The sequence below is a fragment of the Ranitomeya variabilis genome, chromosome 3 (genome assembly GCF_051348905.1).
Source record: "Ranitomeya variabilis isolate aRanVar5 chromosome 3, aRanVar5.hap1, whole genome shotgun sequence".
Classification (NCBI taxonomy): Eukaryota; Metazoa; Chordata; class Amphibia; order Anura; family Dendrobatidae; genus Ranitomeya; species Ranitomeya variabilis.
The window spans coordinates 214,958,530-214,971,957 of record NC_135234.1 but is presented as its reverse complement, the minus strand read 5'-3'; the positions used below and the strand labels follow the sequence as shown (position 1 = coordinate 214,971,957).

General features: G+C 42.1%; 1 protein-coding gene across 2 annotated transcripts in view; it reads right to left on the bottom strand.

Annotated features, from left to right (window-relative positions):
- IKBKE (inhibitor of nuclear factor kappa B kinase subunit epsilon) overlaps positions 1 to 13,428 on the bottom strand; it is an 85,840-nt gene that overhangs the window by 50,602 nt on the left and 21,810 nt on the right. The window contains exons 2-4 of one of the 2 annotated variants that reach the window (XM_077295159.1): positions 12,098 to 12,344; positions 1,879 to 2,019; positions 1,587 to 1,716 (exon numbers count right to left, since the gene is read on the bottom strand). In XM_077295159.1, the coding sequence (XP_077151274.1) occupies positions 1,587 to 1,716; positions 1,879 to 2,019; positions 12,098 to 12,184 (358 nt within the window). In that variant the 5' untranslated portion in view covers positions 12,185 to 12,344. The remainder of the gene's footprint in view (positions 1 to 1,586; positions 1,717 to 1,878; positions 2,020 to 12,097; positions 12,345 to 13,428) is intronic. The other variant, XM_077295160.1, reaches the window with a different exon arrangement.

The window sequence follows — 13,428 nt, the reverse complement described above, 5'->3', positions numbered from 1 at the left end:
TTCCAGCCAATTTTGCGTTCAAAAAGTCAAACAGTGCTCCCTCCATTCTGAGACCTGCCATGCACCTAAAGAGTGGTTTACCCCCACATATGGGGTATCAGTATACTCAGGACAAATTGCACAACTTTGGGGGTCTGATTTCTCCTGTTACCCTTTCGGAAAATACAAATTTGGGGGCAAAAAGATCATTTTTGTGGAAAAAATATGATTTTTTATTTTCACGGCTCTACGTTATAAACTTCTGTGAAGCATTTGGGTGTTCAAAGTGCTCATCACACATGTAGATAAGATCCTTGGGGGTCTAAATTGGAAAATGGTGTCACTTGTGTTTTTTTTTACTGTTTAGGAACATCAGGGGCTCTCCAAACGTGACATGGCGTCCGATCTCAATTCCAGCCAATTCTGCGTTGAAAAAGTCAAACGGCGCTCCTTCCCTTCCGAGCCCTGCCGTGCGCCCAAACAGTGGTTTACCCCCACATATGGGGTATCGGCATATTCAGGAGAAACTGCACAACAAATTTTGTGGTTCATTTTCTGTTTTTACACTTATGAAAATACAAAAATTGGTTCTGAAGTAAAATGTTTGTAAAAAAAAAAAGTGTTCATTTTTTCCTTCAGGGTTAATAAACTTCTTGAATGTGGTTTTGAGCACCTTGAGGGGTGCAGTTTTTAGAATGGTGTCACTTTTGGGTGTTTTCTGTCCTGTACACTTCAAATGTGAGGTGGTCCCTAAAAAAAATGGTTTTGTAAATGTTGTAAAAATGAGAAATCGCTGGTCAACTTTTAACCCTTATAACTTCCTAACAAAAAAAAATTTGTTTCCAAAATTGATGTAAAGTAGACATGTGGCAAATGTTATTTATTAAGTATTTTGTTTGGCATATCTCTCTGATTTAAGGGCATAAAAATTTAAAGTTTGAAAATTGCAAAATGTTCAAAATTTTCGCCATAGTCCCATTTTTTTCATAAATAAACGCAAGTCATATCGAAGAAATGTTACCACTAACATGAAGTACAATATGTCACGAAAAAACATTCTCAGAATTAGCGGGATCCGTTAAAGCGTTCCAGAGTTATAACCTCATAAATTGACAGTGGTCAGAATTGTAAAAATTGGCTAAGTCATTAAGTAGCAAATTGGCTCTGTCACTAAGGGGATATATTGAGACACTTCCCTCTACAAGAACCAATAAACTACTTTTTGGGTTGCTTGTCTTTTTAGTAAGCTTTTAAATAATTGAATAAAATGAATAACTTTTACAATAAGGTGCATTTTACACTTAGTCAGATAGAGTTTTGCACTGAAGCAAAGATATCCTAAAACCGAGTTAGGCTGGTTTTTACCCTTTTGATTTTGCCCTTGTGTAGTATTGTGCGATTCTGTTACAGGAAGCTGAGAATTATGGTTATTCTCATTAGAATAATAGGCTTCAGATGGCAATACTTACAGTGATGAATAACAACCTGTTCCCTCTCTACTTTAGTTATTATTTGTAACACTTGTTTTTTTACAGGGTATTAAACATAGAGTCAGATGAAAATCTAGTGACCCACAGGATACAAATTTGTCTTATTGTGAATCTCACCCACGCACTGTACCACGATCAGAAACTCTGATTCAGAAAGTCCAAAAGCATTCTCTGGCTCCTCCAGAACAGACAGAAGACTCCCACTTGAGCAGTACTCCATGATCAGCACCTTCTGCTTAGTGGTGCCCTGGGAGAAGGTAGAAGAATGAGCTTAGAACAATTCTAAGACTAGATGTAAAGTAAAGTTTAAGATAATTGTTTTCTTGTATTTAAGCAGAGATTAAACAAGTAAAGGGCATGAGTGGTAGCAGAACTAATGTTGGTTAGGAAGGCTATGGCAACAACTCACAGTTTCCTCTACAGCAAAGAGCTTGACAATGTTGATGTGGTTGAGTTTCCCCAGCATCTCAAATTCTCTCATTTGTACTTCAAACGGCCGGAGATAACTTGTGTTATTGAACACCTTCACTGCCACTTCCTCTCCAGACTTCTGCAGGGACAGACACAAAGTATGAAGTTCATTACTATGACAGTATATATGCTTTATGCAAAGGGTTTGGGGTCCATCATAAAAACTTTGAGTGAATTCACATTTCATCTTACATTATCTGTATTCTTTCTAGCTTTAAAAGTCACAATCGAGGAAGTCCCTTGGACCTCCCAAATTTTTCAATTCCATCTGATGAAGAGTATTTCTTAAGGCAGGGGTGGACACAACACATGTGCAGCCGGTGTGCCTGCATCGGGGTCTGGAGGTAGAGGGGGGCCTCTGCACGGCGGCTGACACTGAAGGCAATCTGATGCTGGTGGTTGAAAGGACAATGATGGTGGTGCAAAGGGCAATGGTGAAGGTGGTGAGGGAGAAAGCAATGATAGAGGTGGTGGAATGGACAATGATGATGGTCGTGGGGAAAAGGCAATGATGGAGGTGGTGAAGAGAACAATGATGGAGGTGGTGGACAGAGTAGTGATGGAGGTGGTTGAGAGAGCAATGATGGAGGTGATCGGGGAGAGCAATGATTGGGGTGGTGGAGAGGGCAATGATTGGGTTGGTACAGAGGGCAATGATGGAGGTAGTGAAGAGGGCAATGATGGGAGTGGTGGAGAAGGCAATGATGGAGGTGATGGACAGGGATATGATGGAGTTGGGAGAGAGGACAATGATGTGATGCGGGGGAGGAGGACAATGAGGGATGTGGGGGATTGGGATGGGAGGAATGGGGACTTAAAATGGACATATGAACAAGAGGAGGGGGAGGAAGATAATAGATATGGAGGTAAAATGAATTGGGTGGTGGATGAGGGTGCTAAACCCCTGAAAGCGTCCTCCCCATCTCACAATTCATTGTGATGCTATCAGGGACTTATCATTTATTGGGGAGTAGGAGAGGAGGGGGTGAGGTGCATAGGACACTTTATAATGAACTGAAAGGTGGGAGAAGACACTGTCAGGGACTTGTAATGAATTGAGAGGTGGCGGAGGAAGCTCAGAACCTGATGGTGTCTTCTCCCACTACCAAATTCATTATGATGCTATCAAGGACTTATTATGAATGATGGGGACACACAGGACAGGGACTAAGACCATGTACATACGTTCAGGATTTGCAGAAGAAAATTCTGCTGCATATACTAATGTGTTGGAAGGAAGAAAGTTGCATAAAATAGAATAAAGAATTGATATTATGCAGATTTTAATCTGCTGCAAGTCTGCAAGGAAAAAATAAGCAGCGTGTGAATGAGACTTCAGGGATCTCATTCACTGTTCCTGTGCTGTAAAACCTTGCATAGGGGAGAATCACAGACTGAATTATTTATATTATTGGAAGTCAGAGATTATAGGTAATGGGGGACACAGTGCTGCTTATCACGTTATATTTTTAATGGTGTGTGGCTAATAGTATATTAATGGTGGTGTACACATATGTATTCAGGGAGGAGAAACATGTATGTATACAATGTATGTGACCTTGTTATTTTCAGGGCTGCAAAGATTGTGACAAGGTGAGTCGAGTCTGGGAGATGTCGACATGAAGGTCTGACCAGATGGAGAACAAACAAGAGAAAGTGACTCTCATAAGACGAGATGTCAGCGATAAGTGCCTGGATGTAAATATTATTCTGTATCTGCAGTGTGTGACGTGAAGTGATAATATTATCTGTGAAATCTCTTATTCTACATTTTTGACACATTTTTCCTATTTAGGGATTACTAGGGACATCAGGGTGAGCCTTCGAGGAGTGAGGGCGTAAACCACAGAAACTTAGGGTGCCAACCTCCACTGTTAGGCAGTTTTCAGCATAGTGACCCATTAGGGCCTATTAAGATACACTTTAATGATTATTCCCTTCTTTAATATTTTTTTAATTTTTTAAATATTCCTGTCTACAAATTTGAACATGTTTTTAATGTTGGTTCATTAAAAGTTATATTTTAGAGATCCTTGTTCTTTATGGTTTTTCTCCTGTCTAGGATCTTACATTATTGCTTCTGCACCCCCTTTTGAAAGTATCACTGTAAACGCTTTTTGTAGCCAGCCAAGAGTCTTTCAATTCTTGTTTGAAGGATTTCCATTTGTTTTTCTTGAAAATTCTTCTAATTCTGTGAAATTCCTGGGTCGTCTTGTATGCACTGCTATTTTGCTATTTATATCTCCCAATCTCTTCATACCAGGCACTGTCCTCCCTCCCCCACTGCATCTAGTTCACTCTCTGACTTTGAACCAGTTACTGAAGAAGAAGTAAGCAGGCTCCTTGCATCTTCTCGCCCGACCACTTGCACCAGTGACCCCATTCCGTCACATCTCCTCCAGTCCCATTCCCCAGCTGTCACCTCTCACATAACAAAAATATTCAACCTTTCCCTCACTTCCGGTATTTTTCCCTCCTCATTTAAGCATGCCATCATACATCCATTACTTAAAAAACCCTCCCTCAACCAAAACTGTGCCGCTAATTATAGACCTGTCTCTAATCTTCCCTTCATCTCTAAACTCCTGGAACGCCTGGTCCACTCCCGTCTTACCTGCTATCTCTCAGATAACTCTCTTCTCGACCCTTTTCAATCTGGCTTCCGCTCTTTACACTCTACTGAAACTGCCCTCACTAAAGTCTCTAATGACCTACTAACAGCTAAATCTAATGGTCACTACTCCATGCTAATTCTATTGGATCTTTCCACAGCATTCGACACTGTGGATCATCAGCTCCTCCTCACTATGCTCCGCTCCATCGGCATCAAGGACACCGTTCTCTCTTGGTTCTCCTCCTATCTCTCTGACCGATCCTTCACTGTATGTTTTGCTGGTTCCTCCTCCTCTCACCTTCCCCTTACTGTTGGGGTTCCTCAAGGATCAGTCCTAGGCCCCCTCCTCTTCTCTTTGTATACTGCCCCTATTGGACAAACAATCAGTAGATTTGGGTTCCAGTACCATCTCTATGCTGATGACACCCAATTATACACCTCTTCTCCTGCTTTCACTCCGACCTTCTTAGAAAACACCAGTGATTGTCTTACCGCTGTCTCTAACATCATGTCCTCCCTCTATCTGAAACTGAACCTGGCAAAAACTGAACTCCTCGTGTTCTCTCCCTCTACTAACCTACCTTTGCCTGCATTGCCATCTCCGTGTGCGGTTCAATCATTACTCCAAAGCAACATGCCCGCTGCCTTGGGGTCATCCTTGATTCCGAGCTTTCATTCACCCCCCACATCCGATCACTGTCTCGCTCTTGTTATCTGCATCTCAAAAACATTTCTAGAATTCGCCCTTTTCTTACTTTCGACTCTGCAAAAACTCTTACTGTTTCTCTTATTCATTCCCGTCTGGACTATTGTAACTCTACTAATCGGCCTCCCTCTTACCAAACTCTCCCCGCTCCAATCTGTCCTGAATGCTGCTGCCAGGATCATATTCCTCACCAACCGTTACACCGATGCCTCTACCTTGTGCCAGTCATTACACTGGCTACCCATCCACTCCAGAATCCAGTACAAAACTACTACCCTCATCCACAAAGCACTCCATGGCTCAGCACAACCCTACATCTCCTCTCTGGTCTCAGTCTACCACCCTACCCGTGCCCTCCGCTCCGCTAATGACCTCAGGTTAGCATCCTCAATAATCAGAACCTCCCACTCCCGTCCCCAAGACTTTACACGTGCTGCGCCGATTCTTTGGAATGCACTACCTAGGTTAATACGATTAATCCCCAATCCCCACAGTTTTAAGCGTGCCCTAAAAATGCATTTGTTCAGACTGGCCTACCGCCTCAACGCATTAACCTAACTATCCCTGTGTGGCCTATTAAAAATAGAAAAAACAAAACAAAACACATAATCAGGTTCCTTGCATCGTGTTCTCATACACTTTATGCAGTTAATAGCCCTCTGTGTCTGTACTGCTACATACTTAGGCTGTTAACTGGTTCATGCAGCTTTACATGAACACCCGAGCCTTACACTATGGCTGGTCCAAATAACTAAAGCAATTGTTACCATCCACCTCTCGTGTCTCCCCTTTTCCTCATAGTTTGTAAGCTTGCGAGCAGGGCCCTCATTCCTCCTGGTATCTATTTTGAACTGTGATTTCTGTTATGCTGTAATGTCTATTGTCTGTACAAGTCCCCTCTATAAGTTGCAAAGCGCTGCAGAATATGTTGGCGCTATATAAATAAAAATTATTATTATTATTATTATTTGAGGCCTAGCCACAGATTTTCAATGATGTTCAGATCAGGGGACTGTTAGGGCCATTGTAAAACCTTCAATTTGCGTCTTTTGAGGTAGTCTATTGTGGATTTTGATTTGTGTTTAGGATAATTATCCATTTGTAGAAGCCATCCTCTTTTCAACTTCAGCTTTCTTTTACAGATGGTGCTATGTTTGCATCAAGAATTTGTTGAAATTTAATTGAATCCATTCTTCCCTCTACCCCATTGGCTGCAACACAACCTCAAAGCATGATTGATCCACCCCCATGCTTAATGGTTGGTGAGATGTTCTTTTCCTAAAATTCTGTGCTCTTTTTTCTCCACACATACCTTTGATCATTGTTGCCAAAGAGTTCTAATTTAACCTTGTCGGTCCACCAGACCAAAATACATAAGGCTTGTTCAGATATTATTTTGTATACTTCTGACGCTGAATTTTCTGGTGATTGCGCAGGAGAGGTTTACTGATGAATCTACCATGAAGACCCTATTTGTGCATGTGTCTCTGAACAGTAGACTAATATATGACACAATTTGAGAGTCTGCTAAATCTTTCTGAAGAACTTTTGCAATAAAGTGGTGGTTCTGGTTTGCCTCTCTAGCAATCCTACGAGCAGCTGTCCCTGAAATTTTGCTTGGTCTTCCAGACCTTATCTTGACCTCCAACGTTCCTGTTAACTGTGATTTCTTAATTGCATTTCCAACTGAGGAAAGGAAAACTCGAAAACATTTGCTATCTTCTTATAGCCATCTCTTGCATTGTGGGCCTCTACCATTTTTGATTATCAGAGTTCACGGCATCTGCTTAGAAGAACCCATGGCTGCTGTTTTTTGGCACAAGGTTAGAGGAGGCTGGGTATTTATAAAGCTGGGAAATTTACATCACCTGGCCTTTCCTACTGATGATAGTGAACAATTCATTACCCTACCAAGCTAATTAAGGCCTGACACCTTGGTCAAAGTTATTGAAGCACACAAATCTCCAATAGTGTCCAAACTTTTGCAATGGCCCATTTTCCTTTTAGCAATTTTTAAAATGTAAAAGATGACAATATTTTTTTTTGCCTAAAATACAAAGGAAATGTCATTATTAACATCTTTAGAGATCATGTCATCTTCAACTTGCTTAACTGTTCACAAAACAGTAATTTTGATCAGGGGTCCCCAAACTTTTACAAGCCACTGTATACCACCAGCCAGAGACAAGACTAGTCACTACTCACAGTTTCAGTAGGCTCCACAATCATGGGGAAGACTGGTGACTTGTCCAGAAGGCAATCATTAACACACTCCACATGGAGGGTAAGCCACAAACGGTCATTCCTAAAGAAGTTGGCTGTTCACATAGTGCTGTATCCAAGCATATTAATGGTAAGTTGAGTGGAAGGAAAAAGTGTGGTAGAAAAATGTGCACAAGCAACTGGAATAACCGCAGCAATGAAAGGATTGTTAATAAAATGCCAATTAAAAATTTGGGGGAGATTCACAAGAAGTAGACTGCTGCTGGAGTCATTGCTTCAAGAGCCACCACACACAGACGTATCCAGGATATGGGCTACAAGCATCGCATTCCTTGTGTTAAGCCACTCATGACCAATAAACAATGCCAGAAGTGTCTTATCTGAGTCAAAGAGAAAAAGAACTGGACTGTTGCTCAGTGGTCCAAGGTGTTGTGTTCAGATTAAAGTAAATGTTGCATTTCATTTGGAAACCAAGGTCCGAGAGTCTGGAGGAAGAGTGGAGAGACACACAATGAAAGCTGCTTGAGGTCTAGTGTGAAGTTCCCACAATCAGTGATGGTGTGGGGAGCCATGTCATCTGCTGGTGTAGGTCCACTGAGATTTATCAAGACCAAAGTCAGCGCAGCTACCTACCAGGAAATTTTAGAGCACTTCATGCTTCCCTCTGCCGACAAGCCTTTTGGAGATGGAAATTTCATTCTCCAGCAGGACTTGGCACCTGTTCACGCTGCCAAAAGTACCAATACCTGGTTTAAAAACAACAGTATCACTGTGCTTGATTGGCCAGCAAACTCGCCTGACCTTAACCCCATAGACAATCTATGGAGTATGGAGTATTGTCTAGAGGAAGATGAGAGACACCAGACCCAACAATGCAGACGAGCTGAAGGCTGCTATCAAAGCAACATGGGCTTCCAGAACACCTCAGCAGTGCCACAGGCTGATCGCCTCCATGATACGTCACATTGATGCAGTAATTGATGCAAAAGGAGCCCTGACCAAGTATTGAGTGCATTTACTGAACGTACATTTCAGTAGGCCAACATTTCGGATTTTAAAATCATTTTTCAAGCTGGTGTTATAAAGTATTCTAATTTACTGAGATAATGACTTTTGAGTTTTCATTGGCTGTAGGCTATAATCATCAACATTAACAGAAATAAACACTTGAAATAGATCAGTCTGTTTGTAATGACTCTATATAATATATGAGTTTAACTTTTTGTATTGAAGAACTGAAATAAATTAACTTTTTGATGACATTCTAATTTTATGAGAAGCATCTGTATTAGGTGACAACTTCTAATGCATAGCATTTCTTGGTTTGTTTTCCCAGAATGTGTGTCAGGGGTTGTCCGGTCTTAAACTACAAGTCTGTACTTACTTTATGTGACTGCAGACTTGAGAATCCTCATGCACTACGAGGATTCCTCAGAGCTGGCAGCGAGCGTTCATGTAACCACAAATATGCGATTTACACATTTCCAGACACATTCCAACTAGACTGTATGTAGCCTTGCTCAATACACTTGCATTGAGTGAGGCCTGATACAGACTAGTTGGCAAGTGACCAAATGTAAGCAAATCACATACTTGCGGTCACGCCCACTCTCCTCCCCCAGTGTCAGCACGTTTGTGCGCGATGTATGGATTCACAAATCTGCAGTCACATAAGGTGACTGCAGACTTGTAGTTTAAAACTGGACAACCCATTTAAACTGAGTTATGGTATTCTATTGCTGAATCATAAAAAGAGTGCAGTCCACATAACCCTCATCCACTCACAGATAATGGATCATTAGATATCAATAATGAAGTATAATAAAGTTCATCAGGAAATAGGAAGAATTTCTGATTATTTCAATTACACGTACAGAGCTCTCAGCTGCAGTTTCCTGTGCCTGCCAGCAGAAGGCTGGAATTGTAAGCCTGTTGGCAACTCCCTCCCCCCTCAAATCGCTAGGAGCTAAACCCCACGAGTTGCAAAGAGCGGATTTTTCTGTAAGCGGATCATGTATCTATGCCGTGTTTATACTTAAAAGAACCCCATGACATGGTGAACATCCTGATCATTGTGTTGTTCTCATACGAGGTTCATATAATGAGTTATGTATAGAAATGGTTTGTCATTACTCTAAGAAAAGGGAGGATTCAGCCTCTGAGTGAGGTCACCAGAGGGGGAGTGCCTTGGTTTTAGGCTGGGAGATAAGTGAGTGACAGCAGTCTTTAGTGTATTTTGTCCTGGGTCTAGCTGCGAGTCAGATCTGTAATGCATCTGGATATATGTTCGCCCATCCCCCACAGCATTTGGTCAGCCATGAGATGAAACGATATGAACGAAATGTAAATGTTTTTCAACTTTAATCCCATTTTATTTGTAATTGTACTGTACATACGATACTTGTCTACTTTTGTAATACCTTTTTATACTTCTGTAAACACTGCCTATCTTTTTGGAGTAAAATATATAAAATTACTAGCTTTGTCTCTCCTTGCTCTATAACAAACTGTCACGTCCTCTGAAGTGAAATACACTACTAATTTGGGTGGGCTCCAGACCCATCATTTATTAAGAAATCAGAGCTGGTGGCAGCGGATTTGTCCTGTGCGTTTGGGACGCTTTGATAATTATTGTTCCCGCCTGAGTGGGAGTAGTTATATCACCCTCGCTGCAGTGTGCCCATTAGCCAGTACAAAGTAAGGCAGCCTTTCTGGCGACTAATTATCCTAGGTGCAGTACCCGGTCTGACCTGAGGGTAAGGGGGCGCCAGAGAGCTGAAAGTTCCAAACCGGAACTGGGAAGTGGGATATAGATAAATCCCCTTCAGAAAGGAACCAGGAGCAACCAAACAACCCCGGTTCATGACAAATTGGTGTGAGTGGTGGGGAAGATAAGGGTATCCTCCCCGTGAACCGTGACAAAGATCATTAAGCAACTCTCCAACTTTGACTGCAATTGACTGCAATTGAACAATGAAATTTTTCATTGTTCCTAAAGGGCAGAAAAACAGTGCTAGAATGAGATTTTTATTACATATCCAACTTTTCTTTTCACTATTTTTTATATATCTCACCTATGTGCATACATAGCAAAAATATAAATGCATCAGTAGTGCTGTGTATCTTTATCCAGATCTGCAAAGTATGGGGCGATTCGTCACAGCTTTTTCAAGAGATTTCTGGCAAAAAAACGCTTAGAAAGGTTGCACATTTTTTGTACAATGTGAGGTTGTGCAAAAAAATGCAACTTCTGTTGTTTTCACGCCATTCTCACTCCAGTTCCGACAAAGTGGAGCTGGGTTGGAATGGGTACGTATCAGGGCATTGCGACAACTGCTGGTCAAATTCATGATGACCGGCAGCATTTACTACACCAGAAATCTTACTTGTCAGCGACTTGTTGTGATGTGACTATTTTAGAGCTGTGATTTTGCTGCCAAGTTGCAGACAAGTCGAAAGTTTTAGAAACACCCTACTTGTGGCCATAATCTTCTGGATGGAGATATGTCAGGGCTCAGAAGGAGTAAAAGAGGACCTCATGTATATGAGACTTATTTTCATAATTTGCATACATAGGCTAACAATTGTAGAAGCTCTAGGTTGAATTTAAAAAGTAGAGATCCATTTACACTGGACACTTATTAGGAGTGAAAGTTCCTAGGAAAATGGGTCAGTGTCGACAGGCTGCCGATCACCTGACGAATGACCAAAATTCTTTTTTGTTAGGTAAAAATTATCGTTTGCTTCGCTTAAAAATCATCGTCTTCGGCAGCACATCTTCCTGGGTAAACAAAGGCAGCCTAAGCGCACTGAATGATCGAAAACTGATTGTTCGGCTGCCGCTTGATGCCGCCGGCCAGCTAGTATAAACCCACCTTAACGTCTCTGCAGTAACTCCATTTTAGAAACTACACCTCTTAAATGCAAATGAACAATAACAAATTCAGGGCAGAGCTGTCCGTAGACTTTAAGGCTACTTTCACACTAGCGTCGTATGACGTACGACGCAATGCGTCGTTTTGAAGAAAAAACGCATCCTGCAAAGTTGCCCGCAGGATGCGTTTTTTCTCCATAGACTTGCATTAGCGACGCATTGCGACATATGGCCACATGCCGCATCCATCGTGCGACGGATGCGTCGTGTTTTGGCGGACCGTCGGCACAAAAAAGTTCCATGTAACTTTTTTTGTGCGTCGCGTCCGCCATTTTCGACCGCACATGCGCGGCCGAAACTCCACCCCCTCCTCCATGGACATTACAATGGGGCAGCGGATGCGTTGAAAAACTGCATCCGCTGCCCCCGTTGTGCATTTATTTCTCAACGTGCGTCGATACGTCGGGCCGACGCTAGTGTGAAAGTAGCCTTACTCTCCGGGTAAGGCCACATAGGGCATTTTCATAAACAGTCATGGTTTGTACCATTTAATACAAAATGAATAGGCCAAATTAATGAACATGGATCGCCTGTGCTAATGGTACTGATGAAGTACATGAAGACAAGGAATTTCTTGTTTATACAAATATTACATGTGGTTATGGATTGCTTCGCTACTGTACTTTGTGGCTTTAGAATAGCATTTTAACTATTAATTTAGGTGTATAAACGTTTCCTACCTTATTCCGTGCCTTGTACACACTGGCAGTAGCACCTTGACCCAACATATCTTCCAGCTCCCACAGGTAATTTGGGGTACTTGGCATTTTCCAAAATGAAGCCTCTTTATTAAATGGGAATCTGTGGTAAAGTATGAGGCAAAACGCAACTCGAACAATACATCAAAGTACTTTACTGTGGATCCTATTAGCTCAGGCAGATTCCAAGCAGAAACCGATTATTCCAATGTAGCTGTTAATACGTATTCTGAAGAAAAATACAATATATGTGAAGAGTAAATGAGCAATGCATTTCAGTTAATTAAAAGAATAAAATTCAGACAGGGCCAGGACAAGGGCTAGATGAAAGTAGGTACTACCCTAGGGCGCCATTTAACATAAAATCAAGGAGGCACAATTTCATGAAGAAAAATATCTGACTTTCCAGTTTTCTACATGCCATATATAAGTGGCAGTGCATTGTAATGAGCGCTCCCCTACAGTACAGAAAAGCGCTCACACCGAAGTAACCTGTGAAAGGCACACGTGTCAATAAACCGGAAGCTTCAGCTCAGTACAGGGGGGGGGCCAAGCTGGAAAATGCAAAAGAAAAAGTGTGTGTCATGGGGATACCGTGACAGAGAAGGGCCAGAAGATCGCAGCATCTGGTTTCATGAACTTCTGCGCTGCAAGTGTTCAATTGGATTTAGATCCAGACTCATTACTGGCCACTTCAGAACTCTCCAGCAATTTGCTTCCAATTGGGTGCTTCTTTAAGTATGTTTGGGGTTATTGTCATTCTAGATGACCCATGACCTAGGACACAAACCCAGCTTTCTGATACTGTGCACTACATTGCAACCCAAAATCCTTTGGTAACTTTCAGATTTCATGATGCCTTGCACACAGTCAAGGCACCCAGTGCCAGAGGCAGCAAAGTAACCCCACATCATTGAACCTCCACTATATTTAACTGTATGTACTGTGTTCTTTTCTTTGTAGGCCTCATTCCATTTGTGGTCAACAGTAGAGATGAACGAATTTGCTGCAGAGGGAACCCGGCTTCCTGGATTGCGCCAGCCGATCAGCTGATCGGCACCGCAGCTGCATGTGTCACGGCTGTGTCACAGTCATGACACATGCATGGAGAACCTGTTTGTTGGGCTCTCCATGCATGTATCATGACTGTGACACAGCCGTGACACATGCAGCTGTGGCGCTGATCGGCTGGCGCGATCCAGGAAGCCGGGATCCCTCTGCAGCTTATTCGGCAAGCGCTATAGCTTGCCGAATAAGAGGGAAACAGAGTAAATTCGCTCATCTCTAGACAACAGTAGAATTATGTACTTTAC